This window comes from Hippoglossus hippoglossus, chromosome 22 (assembly GCF_009819705.1).
Source record: "Hippoglossus hippoglossus isolate fHipHip1 chromosome 22, fHipHip1.pri, whole genome shotgun sequence".
Taxonomy (NCBI): Eukaryota; Metazoa; Chordata; class Actinopteri; order Pleuronectiformes; family Pleuronectidae; genus Hippoglossus; species Hippoglossus hippoglossus.
This window is the reverse complement of record NC_047172.1, coordinates 18629242-18651716: the sequence shown is the minus strand read 5'-3', so window position 1 is coordinate 18651716 and position 22475 is coordinate 18629242. Positions and strand designations below refer to the sequence as shown.

Here is a 22475-nt window from a genome sequence, read left to right as displayed (position 1 = left end):
CCCCTCCCCCTCGCCTTATGTCAGCTGGGACTCGCTGTGGCTCAGGAGGTTGAGTGGGTCGTCCACTAACCAGAAAGTCGGCGGTTTGAACGCGGCCTGTATTGGACAAGATGCTTAACTCCATATTGCCCCTGGCTGCTGTGTGTGCTGCCCTGTATGAATGTGCGAGAATGGCTTTATCAATACTGCTGACCAGTTACCACTTGGGTGGGAAGCTTTGGACAGGATCACTGACTGAAACTAATCAAATAAAATTTGCAGACGCATCTTTGTTGTCTGATAAACATTTGCATCAAATGAGGGTTTGTATAGTCAAGAAAAAGTTATATTTCTGAATACTTGACAGGACAGATTTAACATGATTAGGCAAAATAAAACTGGAAAAACACATTTTGTTTTCTTAATTCTGTGTATTCCTCTATTCTGTAAAATCAACTGAGATGTCATATAAAAGTATGATTAGAACAGCCCAAATTATGTATCGTTACTTTCACTGTTCCAGTATCATTTTGTGTTATTCATTAAGCACAATATTCGTGGAGTAGTAGTAGTAGTTCAAATAGCAGGCTATTTGAAAGGAGGCAGATGAGGGGGCGGAGGCCTGTTACATAAACTAGCTTTACATTTACAGTACATGCTACTTATATTACCTCTCTATAGCTTAAGGCAAAAAGAATGTATCCATCCATCTATTCACCCATCCCTCCATCCCTCCCTCACTCCATTCCCTCAGGGACCTGTGTGTTATACAAGCACAGGACAACAAGCAGAGTACATCCTGAACAGGTCAGCAGCCAAACACAGACACACACACACACACACACACACACACACGCGTGTGATGTTTGAATGGAATCTGAAACAGCCTTTTAAAAGAATGCCGAGCTCATGCTACCACAGGTTAATCTGTGGAAGGTGCACAAAGCCAAAGGAACCAAACTGTGTGTTTGGGAAATCCCTTCACCTGGCACCACCCGGCTGTGTCACTAATCATCTGGTTGAAAGAGAAACAAGCCGACACAACGCAGACACACACACACACGTACACACACAATTGTTGCTTGTTTTTATGTCTTTAAAATAGAACACCTCCATGGTTTTTCCAGGGAAAGACACGATTTGTCATTTGTGATACAAAGTCCCCCTCTCTAACCAATATAACTATGCTCACTGTTTGGATGCCTTCTCTCCTGTGGTGACTAATCTCATTTTGCTGAGCTCTATGAAGGTCAATGTGTCGTCTGAAGGGAACTACTTTGTGAGGTGTGACGTTCTTCACGGTCAGTTGGCCATACACTCATTTATTAGTTACACTTTAGCTCAAAATAAAACAACAGCCCTGTAATAAATCCTCCCAACACAAATGTTTTATTTTGACTGACATTGTTACAGAGAGGTGTTGATTCATGGTACTGTTAAAGTGTACTGCTTCATACATGAAGATGCCCTGTGTATTATTTAAAGCAACATTAAGTGTTTTTTATACCTTAGAATAAGAGCTCCATAATCATTGGGATGGTCGAAAAAAGGTATAATGGGAAGAATGGCATGCCTGTCAATGCCAAAGCGCCCCCTGGAGGCCTGGAACTGCACCATGTTACTCTGGTGTGCCGCGCTGGAACATTACAACCCACTTTACACAATGTTAACTACAAGAGACAACTGGCTCTCCACTCTCAGTGTGGGCATCATGGCAGATCCACCTGAACAAACCAAAGAGGACATTGTTGGAGGAAACGAAGAAGAGGAAAAAAGAAAGTGACTGAGTAAGAAACCAAACAAGAGGGAATATCGGAGCATATTTTCATTTTGTTGGCAAAAGAGGCCAAAGGATGCAGGACAGATGTCGACCTGGCGTGGTTGTCATTGGACGAATAAGTTGCTTGCAATGTCTTGTGCTGTTTTTGCTCGCCTGCTTGACGTTGGGTTGTGTAAGTGAAGTTGTCGATTCGCTAGTTTATCATCTGAAGCCAAGGCAACCCAATTGGAGTTTAAGCCGCTAAATTTGGTCATATTTGTGTAAAATCTCTCCCTTGTCAGTTGACATAGTTCTTTGGATTCTGAGGTTGCCGGTTTCTTCTCGGTCAGGTTGTCAGCTGTACAGCTGTTTGCACAGGGGAGGCTCGGACCAAAACTCTGAGTTATGATGTTGAGTTACATATCCCACCTGTAGGGGGAACCCAAGTATATCCGAGAGTGAAAAGCCCTTTAATGTCTTGTAGTCCAGTGTGAAAAGAAAGCATAGGACTATAACTGGGGGACCAGTGTCTGCGATTATCCAGTACAAATTAAAGGCATGTCTTGCTGTCTTACAGTGACGATGAATGAGAAACAGAATCATGTCATATGTGGTGGAGACATGGCTTATGTGAAGAGTCTGTGCTTCTCATTATAGCACATCCTTCGCTGTCAGCTCAAAATTTACATTTGTATAATGATCAGGAGTCGGGATCAAATGACAAGCTCTGGAAAAAGCCGGGCAGGTGGAAGGGATGGAGTGAGGATGAAAGAGGGGAGAAGGGGGGACACCCTGCAAATCCACACATCCGGAGAGGAGAATGTCAAAGGAAACAAGAGCCCTGTATGTGCTCTCTGAATTCTGCTGTGTGTGTATGAGACACTGAAAACAACAGAGGTAGCTCATGAGGTGACTCATCACCCTTTATGTCAGTGACCTTTGCCAAAAAATATTCATGTTACAGGAACATTAGCAGAAATGATGCAACGTTTTCTTCATGTAGCGACGCTGACCAGTGATATGGCTTTCTTTGTTACCGAAGAGCAAGAGCGTCAGCCAAATTTACATTGTAAGGATCAAATCTGCTAATGTTTTTATTTTTTATTAAACCAGCCTGATTAGATCTTTAAAAATTATATTTATAATTTAATATTTAAATAATTTACTTAGATTGACCTAGAATTTACCTAGAATACAGAAGGAAGTTATGACTACTGCAATTTTGTTAAAGACAACCCACTATATTGAAATGCAATGTATGTATTACAAGAAAAACGCAGCGTAGGTGAATAGTATTTAATGGTTTTGTGAGTAAGTCATGTAAATAAAGCTGCTTCAGTATCAACTCAACAAATGGTCAGCATTTATAACATGCTAACTATTTTGAAGGTCTGTGCTTTAGCATACAGGGAGCAAAAAACAGCACGACATTCATTTAAACTCATTGGATTTAATAAATAATATAGTACACTTTACACTTGTGAACTTAAAAAGAAAACTTGTATTGGGATTAATTAAGTACAAGGATCAAGTATAGATTCCCTCCTGCAGGGGAAAGTGGTCAGGATTATGTTGTACAGGAGTCAGCTGAGAGCAGGTTATAATGGGCACTACTTTAGGCCAGTTTCCAGAACTGTAATTGGCTGACTGGATAAATTTCACTTGAGTTGACTCCAGCCTTTTAATGTGGATCGACACTGATGCTGTATGTCAGGGAAAGTATCTAGTCGAGCCCAAATGGTTTGAAGAGTCGGCTGGTGTTTGGTCATGGCAAGTTGTTACTCATCTCAACGCAGTGGAAACAGCCTTTTGTTCCCTTCTTCTCAGACTTACTAAACCTGCAGAGGAAATATGTCTTTACGTTTATATAACTTGAATGGCTGAACAGTTTGTCAAACTGGATTGGAGAGAGAAGTTTGAGTCAAAGTCTAGACTTGTGACATAGAGACTGACAAGAGGTCAAAAAGGGAAGGAGGCAACATGTTTTCCCTAACACAGTTGAACTGTGCCCTCCAGTGGACACATCTAGTGGACACCTGTGTCCATCGGCCATCTGTCTCTTTGTTGCTCTCTTTGCTTTGTAAATTAAAACGAGCCTTTATCTTCTGAAAATGCAGCACAGGTTAAATACCATTAAATGGTCGCAGTTTGATACCTGGCATCTCCTCCAGTTTGAATTCTGAAGTGTCCTTGAACCCCTTATTGCCTCTGACGGCTGTTCAAACAGTGTATGAATGGTGTGTGATAGAAAAGGTGCTGCATTTAGAAGCACTGTATGAATGTGTGTGTAAGAGGATGAATACAACTTGTACAGTAAAGCTCGGTCAATAAGACTAGTCAAAATGTTTAGACTGTATCACATGAATTCAGGCAAATTGAGCTAGTTGTGTTGTTTTGATGGCGTTGGATGTCAACACTTTGAGGTTTTTGGTTCACCTCTGTTTCATTTTATTTTGAAAAAGAAGACGCTTATTCATTACATTCTTAAACAGGATCACTTTGACTGTTTGGAAGAGTTTGAGGAGGAAATCGAGGACAAGGTCTTTTGTAGAAATTCCCTCACGGCATTTCTGAGATAATGGTTCACAAGAATTGGATGGATGGATAACCTGAAAAGTCACAGAGTCCAATCTGAACCGTGCATCTTCACTTGAGGTGGTTGTAATCTCCTCAAGGTTCATGTCGATGAAAATAAGGAAGGGAGCTGAATGAAACCAAAAAAATTGAAAGAATCGATTTCGCTTAAAATTGTTTTCTTAGACTTTTGACAATAAAAGCCGAGATCAGGTGTAATAACATCACCAACATACAATGAAACATACACACTTTTGATAAGTACCGCTCCATCAAAGTATATAACCGTTGCACCTTCAGACAACAGATACAGCAGCATTTGAACACCACATCCCTCCACCTGACATATGATGTATATTGTTCAATAATGAGGTTTTCATGTGCTGTAATTATTTTAATTCCATCAAGAAAACCTCAAGCTACTGTAGCATGTGATCGAGGGAGATTACCCTACTGAAAACGTCCTAAAAAGACATCACAGAAGCAAAGAATGTCCATAACGGTCACACTGTTAGGTCATGGTGTGCCTGTACCTAGTGACTTGGTCAACAGTTGGTTCTTTGCGTCCTCAGTTAAAGTTATGCAGCTGAAGTTTGTTCCCTGTCAGTCCTTCTTGTGTCAATGCTGCTCTTGCTGGAGTCTCCATGGTCACTGATGGAGGGAAACCCAACCCTTTGCTCGATCCATTGGGCGACACTGAGCAGCTTCATGTCTTGGACGGCGGGGCCGATGAGCTGCAAACCAATGGGAAGCCCTCGTCTTGACAATGCAATTGGCAGTGACACAGCTGGAAGACCTGGGGTAAAGAAGAGGGACGGAAGACAAAAGATCGTTCATGGGAAGACAATGATTAAGATGTTAAGGTTAGTTAGAGGTTAGGATTGGACAGGACAAGGTTTAATTGAATGCAAACACACTGGATTACACCTTAATCTGAGCTGAAATTAGGAAGTGTTGAGGTTGAATGTTGAATGTTGCGATTGGTGCCTTCAGAGAACTGCCTTTGATCAGCAAAGAAGTAGTAATTATACTTAAATCCTATTAGAGGACATGTTTTCAGTTACATTTGTGACTGTGTGTATGTTTATCCCTGCGTACAGAATACAAGTTAATGAATGAATCCTCCCAAACTTTCTACAAATGCATGAACAATGCTTCACGTTCTGCCTTAAGTTTTGGTTTTGTCTCAGTACCTGCCATGTTGGCCGGTTGGGTGAAGACATCTTCCTGTGTGCTGCGTGTTTGGTTGTCTTCCTGCGTGAAGTCCGAGTACCGGGCTGCATCGGTCAGAGTGGTGGGTGTCAGCAGCACGTCAACACCTGAGCTGAACACACGCTTGAAATCATCCGCTATCAGCCGGCGGACTTTCTGGGCCTTTACATAGTAGTGCTGGTAGCTCCTGGAAAAATCAGACTGATCGTGTCAATCAGTTCATCCTGGACGTTTTTGAAATATTACAGCATCACCACACAATATTTATGCCCCCCTAAATTTAGAAATACAACTTAAATAACCAAAAGTGCTCCACTCTAGTTGTGGAGTCTCATGATGACAGAGATCTGAGGGTAGAGAAAAGGTCAAAGAGATGAAGTCCCACGCTGACGGCTATAGAAACTTCCCACAATTCTCAGGTGTAATAGCAATGTCTGTGATTGGTGGTGCTCGCTGTTACCATGGAAAAGTTTACCACTACTTCAAGATAAAATCATATCGGCTACGATTGGATCGTTACATTATGTTTACCACAGATTAACCATGATTGCCCTTTCTAAAGTCACCACAACAAGGTCAAATTCAAGAAGAAGCACTGGAGGTCATTGGAAAGGGATCATTCGTAATGGTTTATGGGATGCGCATTTCCTTCACTCTTAAAATAATTCTGTTAACAGTCTTGCACTTTTGCCTTTCCAATATTTTTTTCCCCCAGAATCAAATGTTTTATGGTCTGGATTCATCTGGTAGCTGTTGGCCTGGTTGAAGACTTAAAACAGATTTTCTGAAACGTGAATGGAAATTTACTTTCAGAACGAGAGCTGTTTAAAAGGGGGTGATCTCTATTAGGCTCTATACAGTCAGAGGTAAGTGAAGAACGATGGTGTGAGAGGGTTCAGTGTGTTTGTCTCACTGTTTAAGCAGGAAGTAGTTCCCAGAAAGAATCCTCCCTCTCACCACGTCGTTGAAGCCCTCATGTCGGGTTGACGCGTACATGGCCTCTGTTGAGCTGTTCACCTCACTACGGTGGCCTGACAGAGGAGGGACAGAAATCAATAACATTAGCTTCATCACCATCTTGTGACATGTTGCCAACACATAGGATTTGGTGTAATCTAACTCGTGATGTTTGACACACCGCAAATTGCTTCTCACCACAAATCGACCATATTGGAGGCCGGTTTCATACCATATTCAAGGCCGTCAAAACGGGCCATGTTAGACGCCACTTCCGCGCAGCACAGGACGTGGTAGCACACAATGGAGTACTGGGTGTGGGGGAGCGAGACTTGCTCCACCTTCGCCCCTGCTCTCTCAAACATGTCAGCAACTCGACTCCACTGAGCTACAGTCTCCTCAGACAGCCCCGGGGCGTGGTACTCCTGACAAGACAAGGAAGACAAGGAGCTTTATGCAACTGAGTTCATAACGGCAATTAAAAATGTTTCAATCTTCTTAATTGTAAACACCATACTGTAATATACTGTACAAGGAATTTATCTTTGTGACACATACGTCAGTTAAAAAACCCTGGATTTCATACTATCAACAGCTCTTTTTCATTAAAAATGTATACTGTGAAAGATGTTTTCTTCCACAGTTTTTTGTTTTTGTTTTTCATGTGGTCTTTCTCTGTGTATCTAAATCAGTATTTTACTTCCTGGATTTTTTCCCCCTGGTAGAATGAGGATTTAAGTTCCCTCTGACTGCTCCACTTTGAATGTGTGAGGAGTATTTGTTGCCAGTGATGCTGAGATAATACAGACAAGAGATCGAAGCTTCGCGCCAGAGCCCAACTCACTTTAGGGATACCGACACAGATGTTCTTCACGTCAAAGTCTTCAGGCAGCTCGGCCAGGGATGATGGGGGAGGGATTGTTGTTGAGTCTCTAATATCAAGGCCTTGGAGGATACCTGTGCAACATTTCAAAAAAAAATCCCAGATAAGGTCAACTATTAAAAGAAAGTACTGTATCTCATATGAGCAGCTATACTGATTTATTCATGACACATATTCTCAGACAGATATAAAAGGTGCCCTGTGTAGAAAAGTAATGTTCAGTGTCTGTGTTTTTCACCAAAATGCGGTGTGTGTATCTTTAAGATCAAACAAACATAGTGAAATGTATTTTGTTTTCCGAATGAAAGATTTGCAAATTTCCTTTTTAACATTTTCAAGTGTGCAATGAAAATACTAATGTTTGCCTGCTAGCCTTTGTGGCACACTGCTGTATCTATTGGTGTGTAACTGCTCGATTATTGCAAAACCAGGAGCATGATGACAGCTGGTCCTTCATATGTGGCCCAGGACACATTGGCATTCACATTGTTAAAAGACTGTGTCCCAGAACACCTCTGAATGTGGTCTGTGTGATGAGAACTAAGGATGTATTCAGGACACATTTGCTCTTACAGCTGACCACGTGTGATCGAATCACTCAGGATTGGTGTTAATACCAGGGTTTGAACGGTGTCAGTAAGCATAGACTGCTTATATCTGTGCACTGATGCTGCACAGATGAAAAGTTGTCCTACCTAGGACAACGGCTGCATCACTGACGCTGCGTGTCATAATGCCGGGGACGTCCATGGAGTTGACCAGAGGGATCAGACCGTGCCTGGACAGCAGACCGTAGGTCGGCTTTAGGGCCACAAGGCCACAAAATGCTCCAGGATGACGATTAGAACCACCTGTGTCTGAACCCAGAGCTCTGCGAAGTAATCACCAAAACACCTCATTTACGATTGAAAACACTAATTTGAATCAAATCTTTACGTCTGTGTTTATATATTTTTTAAACAGTTTTGCCGAACCAGTGAACATGGTTCTGTTCCCTCACAGGTAGCTGGAGAGTGAGGCCACAGCCGCAGCACTTCCTCCTGAACTTCCTCCAGTTATGACCCAGTCAGAGTCCGGTGACGCCCCTGTCTGCTCTCTGTAGGGAGCCGCGTAGCTCCAAGGGTTCCTCACTGGACCCCAAACCCCGTCGGTACTCCCTGAACTTTGAGATAAATAAATATATAGATAAGTTTCTCTTTCTGCAGGTTTTAACGCCTGTAACAGCTTTTCTCAAGCAATAAAGAACATATACTGGGATTTGTAAGTAGCTGTTAGTAAAATAATAAAACTACGGCCTTACCCCATTGCAAACTCATCCATGTTTGTCTTCCCCACCAGAACAGCCCCTTGGTCTATGAGCTTCTGGACGACTGTAGCAGTGTATGGAGGAGTGTAGTCTGTAGCAAAAATAGAGGCAGGTTATCATTACTGGATTACATTAGCTGGTAAATATAAGATGGGGCAACTCATATTAATTTACCTCTGAGCATCCTGGAAGCACATGTGGTCCTGATATTCTCTGTGCAGTAGTTATCTTTGACTGCAAAGGGGATTCCATCCAGAGGACCTTTGGGGGCACCTGATGGGTGACAAGTTCAGACTGTAACACTTATGACTCCACTCAAGACAGAATAAAATGAACACCCATGTGTCCGCACCTTGCAGCAGTCTGGTTTCTGCTTCTTGAGCCTGCTTCAGTGCCAGCTCCTCTGTCACGGTGATGTAAGCATTGAGATGTTAGTTTCTTGATGCGGTTCAGACACCTTCTACACAGCTCTGTCGGGGAGATCCTTCCCTCCCTGAGCGCCAAAGACACCTGGAGAGCAATGAAACACCAGAAGTGGAATGTGACTAACTTCATTTACTCCAAAGGGATTTTTCAAAGCAGACATAGAACCCTAGTAGAAAAGAACAGATGTTATTAATACAATAAGAATCCTCGGAAGCTGACATATTCCCCTCCGGCACCCACATAAAAGGAGCAGATCATTTGCTGCCATCACAGTTTTAATGCTGCTGTCAATATTCTCTCAAGAAACCCTATAATATCAAAAGGCACCACTAAAATACCTTAACATAATTATGAAATATTATTTTAAAAAAAGTTTTATCCAGAAATGAAATGATTATGGATGGATGGACATACCGACTTATTACTATATTCGCCCTGAATTAAATGGTATAATAATATCTATTCTATTCATTGTCCAGATGCCATAGCAGTGTGACGAGAGAGCCAGCTTGCACGATAAACAACAACCCGAAACTGAAGCAGATAAATAGAATTCAGCCAACAATATGTTTCATTATTTACACCTTTGTCAAAATGTGTAACATGAAAAAAGCCTGATGCTGTATTTTAGTACTATTCTGTTGTACTTTACTCCACTGGATTTATTAGACTGTTAGTTGTGAATTCGTTCACAGGTGAAGATTTTACAAAAATAGTGAGATTAAAATGATGATCTCTTGATACATATTTAACTGCCCGACATTCTCCCTGATGACGTTAAAAATGCAGCCTACATGTTGACACATCAGTACATAATGACAACTATAACACTGAAGTAGGCTGGATAAAACAAAGTATATATCAATGGATAAGGATATGATAATATTATGATAAATGTCCTTTTTTCGGTTAAAGTCTTATTTTTTAGTGAAGGTTGTGGTTTTAAACTCTTCTTTATGACAGATAATGACAAAGACAAAGGGAAAAACTTTTGATCTAAAATCTGACGAAGATCAATTATGCGTTAAACCTCCTCACTGTGGGATATATATATAGAACTTTGTTTATGTTGCTACTGATGACAATTGTATTGCACCCACCTCCACAATCATATTAAAATATTACATGTTGAGTCATAATGACAAATACAACACTGAATGGTGACATTCTGCATCACGGCTAAACCTACACTACCTTTTTAAAGCTGGTCTGTTAACACGTTTTTTTTTTTTTTTTTTTTAAACTAAACGGTATCATTGGTATTTAGATTAAAGGTCTTTGCAATGCTTCCGCCACAATGAAATGAAATTGTGTCACAGCACAGACAGGCATCATTTTAAGGCTAACGACACATGGAAATACTGCAGTTCATAATTACACAGTTTGTTAGCTGTATTGGTTCTACATGCATTTAACTGTGTAATAGAGTTTCCATAAATAAAGTATGTAGTCCAGTAATAAGATTCTAAAGCTATAATGAAACCGAAGCTAGTTGTAAAAGATACAGTGTTGAGCTGAAATCCAACACAAACAACAAACATGGAGAAGCTGAGCTCAGAGAACAACTCTACTACCTGCTTTATTGTCAGGCTGAGCATGTTGACACTGTTTCTGCTGTTAAGCCTCAAAATTTAACAACAACCTTCAGTCGCGTGCAGAAGTGACAGCAGGAATCCGCCATGTTTGTTTTGGCGGTCCACCGTCCAGCAGCGCTGGCTTTGATTGGACAGCTGTGGAGTAAGGCGCGCTCTGATTGGCTGGAGACGCTGAGCGGTGACCGAGGCGCCGGTCGAGGAAGAAGCATTTTACGGAAGAGGACGTTGTTTTTGAAATGGTTATAGACGTATTACTGCAGCTATGTGAAGGAATATTAAGACCTGTTTGCACTAGAAGAAAATGTTTATAGTCAGAAGGCAGAAGTGGGCTTATAACGAACTCATAAGAGTTTAATTCAGCTGCTTGCTGCACTGTTCGGTGGTGTGTTGCTGATTTACTGTCGCACCCATTTATTCGACAGTGTCCAGACCTTTAAGAGTGTAAAGATGGCTTCTGTCGGACACTGCGTGTGCAGGTGGTGGTTGTGTCGTCTCGGTAGATCACCAGCTGTTCCCAGGCTCAGCAGGTCGCTCACCACCTCCAGCACACGCAGGAACATCATGCCAGCCTGGGTCATTGACCAATATGGAGGCAATGATGTTCTACGGTTCACTAAAAACGCCAGTTTCCCCGTCATCAACTACCCCAACGAGGTCATCGTCAAAGTGTGTGCGGCAGGACTGAACCCACTGGACGTCAGCATGAGGGGTGAGTGACGTCACGGTTACACCTGCAGCTGAGGTGAACACATGATTTAATATCCACTTATGACATGTGACAAAAGCAAAACATTTTTACAAATCTTAGGTGGATCAGTTATGTGTTATATTATCTTGGCATTACATGGATATATATTAGACTTCTGTTATATTGCTATTGATGAAGGGTTGAAGTATATTGAGATAATTATTCACATTGTTTCATCTCCCAGCCCAGATTGTATATCCAGGTTTAGAAACGAACATGCACCTTGATTAAAGTCTTTTTTCCCTCTGACTCCTACTCAGTCAGAGGCCGTTAGACTGATGTTTCTGCCGCTTTTCAGTTTATTTGAAATAGTTCATAGGACTTCAGCATCCTCTCCCACACAGCCAGGGCTCGTTACACCACACTGTGCTCTTCAAGGAAATAGTGCAAGAGTGTGGGGGAGGACAGAGTGGGCCAACAGCAGTGACAGTTTTTGAGGTTGTTTCATGAAAATGCAAGTTTCACACGTGGGCGTTATTTTGTCCCTACATTCATTTCATTTTTGGTGCAAACAATTAGTGACTAACATGAATATGACAACTTAAATCCGAACGTTGTGGTGGGAAACCCCCACATCATGCTCTCGCATATTACACAACATTTGGCCACCAAACTGTATGCACAAAACAAATAAGCACAAAAAAATGTCCACGCTCAGACAATGAACATGTAAACAACCTTATTGTTTCAAAATCATATCTCATGTCAAACTAAAGGTCATAAACCCCTTTATTCATCTTTGATTCAGTGGGACCTGTCTTTAGGTCATTTGTTAATAATATCCACTTTAAGAAGAAACTGTTTGATTAATCAAATTACCCCAAATTCTTTTTTTTTTTGTGAAACTGAAACAATTGGGGCTCCTGGTAGTCTGAGTCCCACTTGCCTGGTTGGTAATGCAGCCTTGTGTTTTCAGCTCAAACTTAGAACAAGTTTACAATGTGAAATTAAATGTACTTAGAAAACAACAAAAAAAAGCCTTTATTCGAGGTTTAGACTTGTTTATTTTATAAATTCTTTGTCAGAAGTAGCCCCTCTAATTTCACTGTAATGCTTTCTTTTATACAATGACAATAAATGGTGTCTTTTCTATTCTATTGTATTCTATTCTATTGAGGCCATTTTTGTTCAATTGAATGACCAAAGGTAGTTTCCCAAATTTCACTTAAAACAACACCTAGCTTTAGCAAGTATAAATGGTTATTTTTCACTCTTGTTATTTTTCACTCTTGTCGATTAATTGTTTGATCAACTGATGTCGATCAAACAATTAATCAATTACCAATTTTAATCAATCAATTTTTATATAAACATTTTTGTTACAGCAAATAATCTCCTATAACCACCTTCCCTTTTCTCATCTTTAACTGTACTGTATAAGCTCTAATTACTAACTCTCTCCCTCTCAGGGGGCTATGGTGCCGCTACACTCTCTATGAAGAGGGACCCTCTGAATATCAAGCAGTCGGGCAGCGAGTTCCCTCTCACCCTGGGGAGGGACGTGTCGGGGGTCATCATGGAGTGTGGCTTGGATGTGAAGTACTTCAGTGAAAGGGACGAGGTACAGTGAAGCAAACCGCAGAGATGCAGCCTCAGTTACCACTCACTGAGGGAAGATAACAAGATAAAATAAAATGAGATTAGAATCATCCATCACACGTTCATCTACAAGATTTACACACAAAAAAGATCCACTTATTTTAACAGTGGAGGATGTGAATTGGTTCTGAGATGATTCTTTCAGATTATAGTTTGTGAAAAAATAGTCTGAAGATTATTTACAGACTCCAGTAAATCCTGCATCATCATCACTACAGTGCATCTTATGACCTGGTCACAGTGCGTTTTGTTACAGCTTCACTTGGCTGAGAAACAGAAGCTGATCTTGGATAATATCAGTGCACCAAAGTGAAGAGCTTAAATAATTTAATTATGAGATAATAATGATGAACAAACAATAAGCAGATTAACTGATCTTAGATGTTGTTTTTCCATATGTTCTGCTGTTTTTATCTTGACTATGTCCTTTTTTCATGTTTTTCTGTTTTTATCTTGACTGTGGGCACTGTTTCATTTTACTCTGTAAAGCACTCAGATACTTTATTGGAAAGTGCTATACACATAAAGTTATTATTATTATTGTTATTTGTTATTATTTGTATTCATTGATAATAAATCCTCCTCAGCTTTCCTCAGTCACCTCACAGTTCCTTTGTAATTATTTACATAAATACCATTATTATTCACCTATTCAGTCACTTTTATTTCAGTGTTTTACAACAAGTTTCCATCTCAGATATGATTTAAATTAATAATATTTTTAAAAAACCATGGTGTACTGTCACACTTTTAGTGTGAAGGTAAACTGGGGTTTTAAGTAGACCAGTTTTAGCACTTCCTGTCATCGTATTGTGCTTTTCTAACCACATGTTTGCTGGCCAATGAGTGACTCATACTGTGATGAAGAGAATTGAATATATTACTTTATCTCATCATCATTATATGTTTGGTAAATGAGTTTTGTGTTGTTGTGTGTCTCCTCCAGGTTTGGGCAGCGATCCCACCATGGAAACAGGGCAGCTTGGCGGAGTTTGTGGTGCTAAGTGCCAATGAGGTATTGTTCTGATCATGGACTCATACTGGGTGGGTGGGTGGGTGGATGGATGGATGCCATTTATTGTCATTGTATAGAGTATTAGATTGTTTTCAGCAGTGCAGATGTGCATTGACACACAGACAAAAAGGGAATTCACCAAAAGAAAAATCCCTATAAATATATTAAAATTCCGATACAAATTCCCAGAAATATACAATTTTCTATAAACATATATATATTCCTACAAAAAATGACTATAAATACTCCTAAAAAGATCACATTCAGATAAATTATTGTACTGGCAGGTATGTTTAGTAGAAGGTATTAAAAACACTTTGAGCTCACATTACATTACTTTTCCTGTGAATTTTCCAGTAAGTGTCATAGTTTTGCTCGTGTCTTTGTGGAAATGATCAGTTCAATGTTTTCAGTTTCCTCCTTGTAGATTGTGGCTTGTCTCAGTGACACGCTTGTTTTTTCTTTCTAAAATTAAAAGACCTGACCTGCAAGCTGCCCAACAACTTATTAAGTACGTCAAGATGAGCTATAGCTGACGCAGGGGTTATTTTGGAAAGGTGCTGATCTTATGATAAATGCCATTCTTATAAATGTGTGTTGTGCGCAGGTGTCCCACAAACCAAAGTCACTGAGCCACCCAGAGGCAGCAGCCATTCCATATGTGGCAACCACCGCCTGGTCAGCACTGGTCAACACCGGTGGTCTCAGTAAGGACAACTGTGCCAAGAAGCGGTGAGTGATAAACGCTGCCACACACACACACACACACACACACACACACACACACACACACACACACACACACACACACACACACACACACACATTCCACTTGTTGTTAATCCCTCTCCACCCCAGAGAGGCTCCTTGTCTTTGATCTAGTCGATTATTTCACTCATCGCTCCGTCTCAGCTTAGCCCTTGTTGGCCCTCTCTGTAATGAGCCTCCGGGTGATGTTCTCTGCTTCTCTGGCAGCAGCTCAAACACTCCCTCACACCACCACGGACCTGACATGCTACTACATCTGACATGAATCCTAATGAGGGAGAGTCTGTGCATCCATAATTTGAAAAACACTGTTGACACAGTTTTTTATTCAACACGTCTGCTTCTCCTCTAACCCACAGGATTTTGATCCTCGGAGGATCTGGGGGCGTGGGAACCTTCGCTATACAGGTATGGATGAAGAGGTGGATGATGAAGGCCAAGCAGCATTTACGTTATTATTATGGGATGTTTTTGTAGGTGCATCAGGCTAAAGTGACCTGCTTTACATACGAAAATGAATATGTTCACCTATTCTCAGTGAGAGCAGTATGAAAACTAGAAGGACACTTAGAGAGAGCACATTCCCCCACGAAACAGTTCAATGAAACTACATTTCAATGAACCAGATATGGATTTTTATTTGGATCTGCACCAAATTATACACGCTCACAAATATCAGTCCCCTAAAATGCCTGATCCATGCGGCGTCGGCAGTAATGAGGGTTGTACCGGACCATTGTGGTGAAGAAGGAGCTGATCCACAAGGCAAAGCTTTGGATTTACCTGTTGATCTATGTTTTAACGCTCACCTATGGTCAAGAGCTCAGTGTGATGTAACGGCTTAGAGATAGAGTGATGAGTTCAGACATCTGGAGTGTGCTCGGAGTAGAACCGCTGGTCCTTCATGTTGAAAAGGAACAGTTGACGTGGTTCTGGAGGTTTACCAGGCAGGAGGAGGAGATCCCGGGGAAGACCCAGAACTCGCTGTAGGGACCACATATCCCATCTGACCTGGGAACACCACGGGATCCCCCAGGAAGTTAGTGGAAAGTGTGGCTAGGGACAGGGACGTCTGGGATACTCTACTTAGCCAGCTACCTCTGCGATCCGGGCTTGGATAAGTGGAAGACAATGGATGAAGGATCCATGAATCATTCTCTGAGAAATCAAGAAAAATGGCGAAAAAAATCTCCTTTATCTGCCCTCTGATCCAAATCCGCACCAAAATTTGGACAAAGAAACAAATGAAAATATGTTCTCCTTGGTGGAGGTACAAAGCAAGAACACTGATCATGACATAAAACTAACATTCAGGTCACCTCTCTCTGTGACCTGAGTAAAACTGCTCACATTACACAGATGTAATCACATTCAGCCGCCCACAATAACCCAGATATACTGTACATGTGCTGTCTTCTTACAACATAAATTACACAAATTTCATTAATATGCTCATATTGGATGATAGGACTATCGCTGTGTGTCCAGATGCTGAAGGCGTGGGGGGCCCATGTGACTGTTACCTGCTCCCAGGATGCCGAGCGGCTTGTAAGGGGGCTGGGGGCGGACCACGTGGTGGACTACACAGCTGGACCTGTCGAGGTGCCGCTCAGTGCCCTGGAGAAGTGAGAGAATCACACACAAACACGTCTACAGGGGTTTTTCATTCATGTTGGTATTTAATTGGAGTTGGTGTCTATACTAGCTTGCCCTTGTCGTCACGGCAACCCTGTCTCCCAAGCTGTAGTAGGCTCATTAGTGTGGGAAACCTGAGCCCTTTAATTTTCTAATGAACTTAATCACATTCAGAGTGTATCTCTCTCTCTTCAGGTCTGTTCAAGTGTCCTCATCGTTCCTCACCTACATCTTCTCCTCGTTTACTTTAATTCATGATCACGCCACACTTGCGTATCTTCGCTTGTGTCGTCTGTTGTTTTCACCCTCGCCCCCCCCCCCCCCCCCCTCTTCCCCCCTCTTCACCTCCAGATTCAACCTGATCCTGGATAATGTCGGTGGGGACACGGAGCGTTGGGCGTTGGATCTGCTTAAGCCCTGGAGCGGCGCCAAGTATGTCACACTTGTGACACCGTTCCTCCAGAACACCGACTTGCTGGGCATTGCTGATGGCATGATGCAGACTGCTGCTACCGTGGCCACCAAGGCCCTCAAGGTATCCATGGCAGGAAAACACCGAGGCAGTTTGGTTCATTACTGTACATGTTTAACGTTGAATGAAATACTCACCATTAAGTCCAGAGCTGGAGTTGAAATGATGAACGTGCTTCTCGGATTTCCTCTTTATGCTGCTCAGTTAACCTGCCTGACTCCGGTCAGAATACCTGCACCGAGGTGAACTGTGTGTAAAAAAGCCCCCAGTCATTGTCTTTCTTAAGTGAGGGGAAAGATACAATTATATCTTTCCAGTTGCTATGGTTACAGCGTGTTTGTAGTGTGAACATGCTACGTCATACACATCTTTCTTCATTCATTCAGGTACAGGTCAGGACAATATATAATATTATCCATTATCTCTCTCTCTCTCTCTCACTCACTCACTCACTCACTCACACATACACATACACATACACACACACCCACGCCTGCTAGTTGTATCCTGTCATGCCATCGCTGTGTTGACTGTGGTGAACAGCCAAGGGGAGCAGAGCTTGCAGTGCATCTGTGGTGTGTGTGTGTGTGTGTGTGTGTGTGTGTGTGTGTGTGTGTGTGTGTGTGTGTGTGTGTGTGTGTGTGTGTGTGTGTGTGTGTGTGTGTGTGTGTGTGTGTGTGTGTGTGTGTGTGTGTGTGTGTGTCACAGCTGTGCATTACCATCAATACTTTTTTCCACCTAAGTCTTAACCACAAAATCGTCGAGGTAAACTGACTAGAATATGTCTCATTGTGGTTTACAGTGGTGAGAAGAAAAGTGAACAACTCTGCTTCCTTCTTGCTTGTTTCACCTCAAGCCAAACATGTCTCCTTTTTTAATCAAGGTCCTGTAGGATTATAATAATTGCCATTATAGCTGTATAATACCAATAATACCAACATATAATCATACAGAAGATCTTAAGGACAGCTCTGTACATTTTCAAAGTAGCAAGGAAACTGTCTTCTTACATTTCCACCTGAAACAAAGTGTGCCGGAAGTACTGAGGAAAACTTCTTCCACTGAACTTTGCTCATAAAGCTGGCTCGTATTCAGCCAATAACAGCCAAAACACATAATTGTTTTGTTTAAATAGCCACAGCTAATGCTTTTTAAAGCTGCTCAGTCATTATTTTATCTTCAAAGTGAATCAAAAGTAACATAAAAAGTATTTCTAGTCAAGATCAAGTTATCATCCGACTCCGACCTCTTCCTTAGTTCTGCTCAGGGTTTTAAGCATCTTTAAGCTCATTGTTTAGATTTTCTGCAACTCCACTTTATCAGCCTTGTTTTCACCAGCAGCTGTTATCAGCTATTAAAGCTGATAAACACACTGCACACGCCCAACATCAACAGCTAATTGGCCAAATAATAAACAAAATTGCTTAACAGAGAGAGAGAGAGACCGATGAATGCTGACACATGTCTGCTTCACATTTAAATAATAATGAAGGGTTATGTCAGTGGCATATTTTTGGCATTTTTATTAAGTAGATCACTCTACATTGTTGTAAGAATAATTTACTAACATTTTTTATCACATTATAATGTTAAAACACAAGGGTGGCATTATTCTGTGTTTTTCCCATTGTCAGTCAGGGCAGGGCACTGTATGTGTTTTACACATGTTCTTCAAACATGGATATGTTACCACCATCCCAGACACATCATACACACACATTGAGATGTTCTAGTCTTCGACCAAACCTCTCAAATTATAAAATTTGTTGTTGCTGTGGACTAATGTCACTGATCATGTGAATTATCGTAAACCCTGCAAGTTGGATTGCCGAAGTATGGCTGGATTTAAATTCCTCATGAACTCTTAACAAATAAGAGTGGGAGGATTAAAAGGAGACAGTCCCAGAGACACTTCTTCTCTAACTCTGCCTGCACGGAGTTTTACTCCTGTGTGGGCGCTCCCTTTCTCCACTTCCCTTTCAGTATAGAAACCTTCCAGTCTCTCCTCCCTCTTCTTCCAGCCCTTAACCTGTTCTCCCTGTCCTCCTCACAAAGTGGAACCAGAGAGGATAGTGTGTCATGTACTGTGAGGCCTTAGCGGCGCCATAGAACTGTTCATTCTGTTTCCTGTTTCCATGCAAATGGCATCAGCAGCCATGTGGCCCACATACCTCCTGCTCAAATTCATTGCAACTCCCTGAATTGACGTGTGAAGGGCTTAGCTGATTTATTTGTTTTTTAAACAAGGTCACACACCATCCAATGAGAACCACAATGAGAGAGATCATTCAGACTGATGCAGCGGAGGTGTCTATTTCCTGTCGCTCCATTGTTTCAGTGTTGATAACTGGGGTTTTCTGGCAGAAGTGACAAGCTATTGGTTGGAGATTCTCTCAAGACAATAGAGGAGCAGCAGAATGATGACATCTTTGAGTAAAAAAGATTAGGAGAGGTTCTGTGGGTTTACCAAACAGGAAGCCAAAAAATTGCTGTGCACCTTCATGTACCACCACGTCATGTCTGCTCACAAAAACACACTGTACGGTTAGTAAAAGAAAAACTAGAGCGCCCACAGGTGGCTCGGTTATCGCACTGTCCTCATTTCTACATAGGCCTGAAGGAAACATGTAAGGTAACTCCTTTGTAATCCCCACACACACACACACACACACACACACACACACACACACACACACACACACACACACACACACACACACACACACACACACACACACAAAAGGTCAAACATAACAAAAGACTGAGTCAAGTCCCTTTTTCTGGGAGTTGGGGAGCTGCAATGAATCCGACCCAGCTGTTAAAGGCTTAAAGGAAAAGGGCGTGTGTCTCCACCCTCATGCACCTGACACACATGGGACTGTTTGAATGTCTCTGCTGACGAATATAATTTTATGTACAGCAGCTGTAGAGAGCACACTTAGTGTCTGTGTGCATCCTGGAAGATGTGAATTGGAGAGAAGAGTCAGTTACATGACAATATCTGTGTAGAGGCTTCTAACATTTGCTGGTAAGAAGCCACTGGTCATATGAAATAAGGCTGTAGCATGATTTCTTGTTTAGCGATGTGACTGAGACTGTTTGTCAGACCCGATCATACACTGTCAAGTTAACATCATCAAAATGAAAGTTCCTGCAGTGAAAAACATTGTAATTCGGGATTTTTTAATTCCCTGCTTTTTCTGTTTTTACATGTTCTCGCAGCACCTCGTTAAAGGAGTTCACTACCGTTGGGGATTCTTTGCACCAAGTGGCCCTGCACTGGATGAAATTAGGGAAATGGTGGATGCAGGACAGGTACTGGGTTTATTCTCTAACTGCCGATTGACTGCTGATGAATTTAAAACAGCAGAATTTAAAATAAAAAAGGCTATGTCTGTGTGATTATTAGAAATGATTGACTGTGAATTGCATAAAAGGAATCACGAAAGCACCAGGACTATGTGTCACATTATGAATGTATTTTACATCTCACCAAATTAAATTTTAGTGAGTTCACTTTTTCTTAATCTCTATGCAGACGACTCCCTCCTTATCTGAACATGCTCTTCTTTGTTTGAGATATAGAACATCACCATAGTCTGTTAACTCAAATTTCCGCTGACTGTGGAGAATTTGGCCTGATGGTATATTCACATTCTGCTATAAAAGCCTTCAGCTAATTTACATCCTCTGAAGATATTGAAAATAAAAACCTGTCAACTCAGCATTCCCCCCCCCCCTCTCTCTCTTTCTCAGATCCGACCTGTGGTGGAGGAAACGTTCAGATTTTCCCAGGTGCCCCAGGCCCTGGAGAAGATGGAGAAGGGTCACGCCCGAGGAAAGACTGTAGTCCAGGTCATCAACGAGGGCGATGACTCATAGCGATGGCTCTTGGACACTGTGCTTTCCTCTGAACGACTATGAAACAGATGAAATCAGTGAATGAAAAAAAAACTTCAGGTCCTGGGTTGTTGCATCCACAGCTGCAAACATACATACTGTATATAAACAGTAAACATGGTCACTACAGTTATTGCTGTTCCCTTGTGGGTTTTGTAGCTTTACTGTGTATGATTACCATCTGAGCACTTTATTAGGGACCCAAGTCGATTCACACCAGCAGAATTCAAATCTGAGAGCACCGGCGCCCTCCGGAGGCTGCTTGCAGGTGTTTTTTGACTTCCTCTCTTGCAGCTGCCTGTGCTACTGCCTGGTTGTTAAAATGTTCTGTGCTCACAAACATGTTTTTGTGCCTCGATTCTCAGAGGTCCAGGTCATGCTCTCTACAGGAGATGTACATGTGCACATCAGGAACTGGACAAGGCAACAAAAGCAAGTCATGGTGCCTATGTACACAGGAGCAAAGGCAGCTGGACTGTCCAACTCCTCAAGATATTTAACAAACTAGTTTGCGAGTGCATTCACTAGGGGAAGAAAAACTTTTCTGAATTAACAATTTTGGGAGAATTGGTCAGTAGTTTGAAGAAAAGAACAAATTTACTTTATTTGACCATGTAACTATAAACAGTATAAACAATCTTACAGCTGTCTCTTAATTTTTTCTACAGCTGTAGATGGCATTGTTCAAGTTTGTCGGCTTTTCGCAGACACCTCAGGAATTTGAGCTCTCGTTAATTCAGATTTCTTTTTCTCAAGGGAAAAGAATACTCTTCTGTAGCAGCAGGTTTTTAAAAGCTGAAGAAAAACACTTCTTTCAAAAAGGTTGCAGCATAGAGAAACTTTTTTTATTTTCATGTGTAACAGTTTCCTCTTTTACATTCACATATTTACAATTAACAGTGGGCAGCATCATCATTGCAGTCCTGCTTTGACATTTAAACTCTAATCTATACACTTGATGCTTATGTACAACCTAAAGAAGTAAAGAACAGTTGGTTTAAAAAGTGTAAAACCTATGAAATCCTAAAAATATATCAAAACTTTACAATAGACCTTCTTTGATCCACAGTTATTAGAAAAAGAAGACATCTTTGGAGTGTAGGCACGTCGGACTTCATATTGCAGCCATCAGTGTGAAGCATACATTCAGATTTGTCCACGATAAGACCAGAGAAACCATGCAGTAGAAAGGTACCGTAGAGTAAAGACAGGTTTGCAGCATTGGAACAGGGCGGAGTTTTCACTACATGCAGTTCTATCACACAGGCCATGATGGAGTCTTTGGTTATTGTACAGTGTTTAAAATCAAGAGGCCAAAAATGAGCAACGTATTATTTACACATTCATTCTGAAAAAGAGGAAACTATTTCATCCGCTGCTTCATGAGTGCATGTTGTTTTTTCAAAGTTAATAATATAAGAACATTGGTCCAGTCAATAGTTGCACTCCTCAATAAGAGGAGGTCCCACCCTGCAGCTGCATCACACGGCTCAGTTCCCCTGTGATGCAGCTGCAGCACAGAGCCTCTCTTCTCACAGCATCTCCACGGTCCATCTTTGGTTCAGCTTTCTCTCATCAAACGTGTTGAGGATCACCTGGTTCTTGTCATATTGTTGACCACCTGAAACCGAGACGGTAAAACACATG

The 22475-nt window shown here is 41.6% G+C and overlaps 3 protein-coding genes across 4 annotated transcripts in view; 1 reads left to right on the top strand and 2 right to left on the bottom strand.

Moving 5' to 3' along the window:
* Positions 1-4473: 4473 nt before the first annotated feature.
* Positions 4474-10814, bottom strand: qrsl1 (glutaminyl-tRNA amidotransferase subunit QRSL1). Its single transcript, XM_034575754.1, is given in 12 exon segments — positions 4474-5108; positions 5506-5711; positions 6438-6555; positions 6714-6906; positions 7326-7438; positions 8060-8235; positions 8365-8526; positions 8665-8761; positions 8845-8943; positions 9023-9102; positions 9104-9180; positions 10671-10814. Coding segments are annotated over 12 exon segments (1563 nt in total). The 5' UTR covers positions 10695-10814; the 3' UTR covers positions 4474-4890.
* A 44-nt stretch (positions 10815-10858) lies between these two features.
* Positions 10859-21903, top strand: rtn4ip1 (reticulon 4 interacting protein 1). Of its 2 annotated transcripts, XM_034575756.1 has the most exons (10): positions 10877-10930; positions 11168-11400; positions 12849-13000; positions 13985-14053; positions 14661-14785; positions 15181-15229; positions 16310-16446; positions 16808-16991; positions 20151-20243; positions 20685-20928. In XM_034575756.1, exons 2-10 carry the CDS (start codon positions 11253-11255, stop codon positions 20808-20810), a joined length of 1083 nt encoding a protein of 360 aa, XP_034431647.1. In that variant the 5' UTR covers positions 10877-10930; positions 11168-11252; the 3' UTR covers positions 20811-20928. The 2 variants fall into 2 exon arrangements, with proteins under 2 accessions (XP_034431646.1, XP_034431647.1); XM_034575755.1 differs by having other exon boundaries at positions 10859-11400; positions 20685-21903.
* Positions 21655-22475, bottom strand: part of crybg1a (crystallin beta-gamma domain containing 1a) — a 45679-nt gene continuing 44858 nt past the window's right edge. Inside the window, exon 23 of the mRNA XM_034575753.1 lies at positions 21655-22449. Within this exon, the coding sequence (XP_034431644.1) occupies positions 22361-22449 (89 nt within the window). The 3' untranslated portion in view covers positions 21655-22360. The remainder of the gene's footprint in view (positions 22450-22475) is intronic.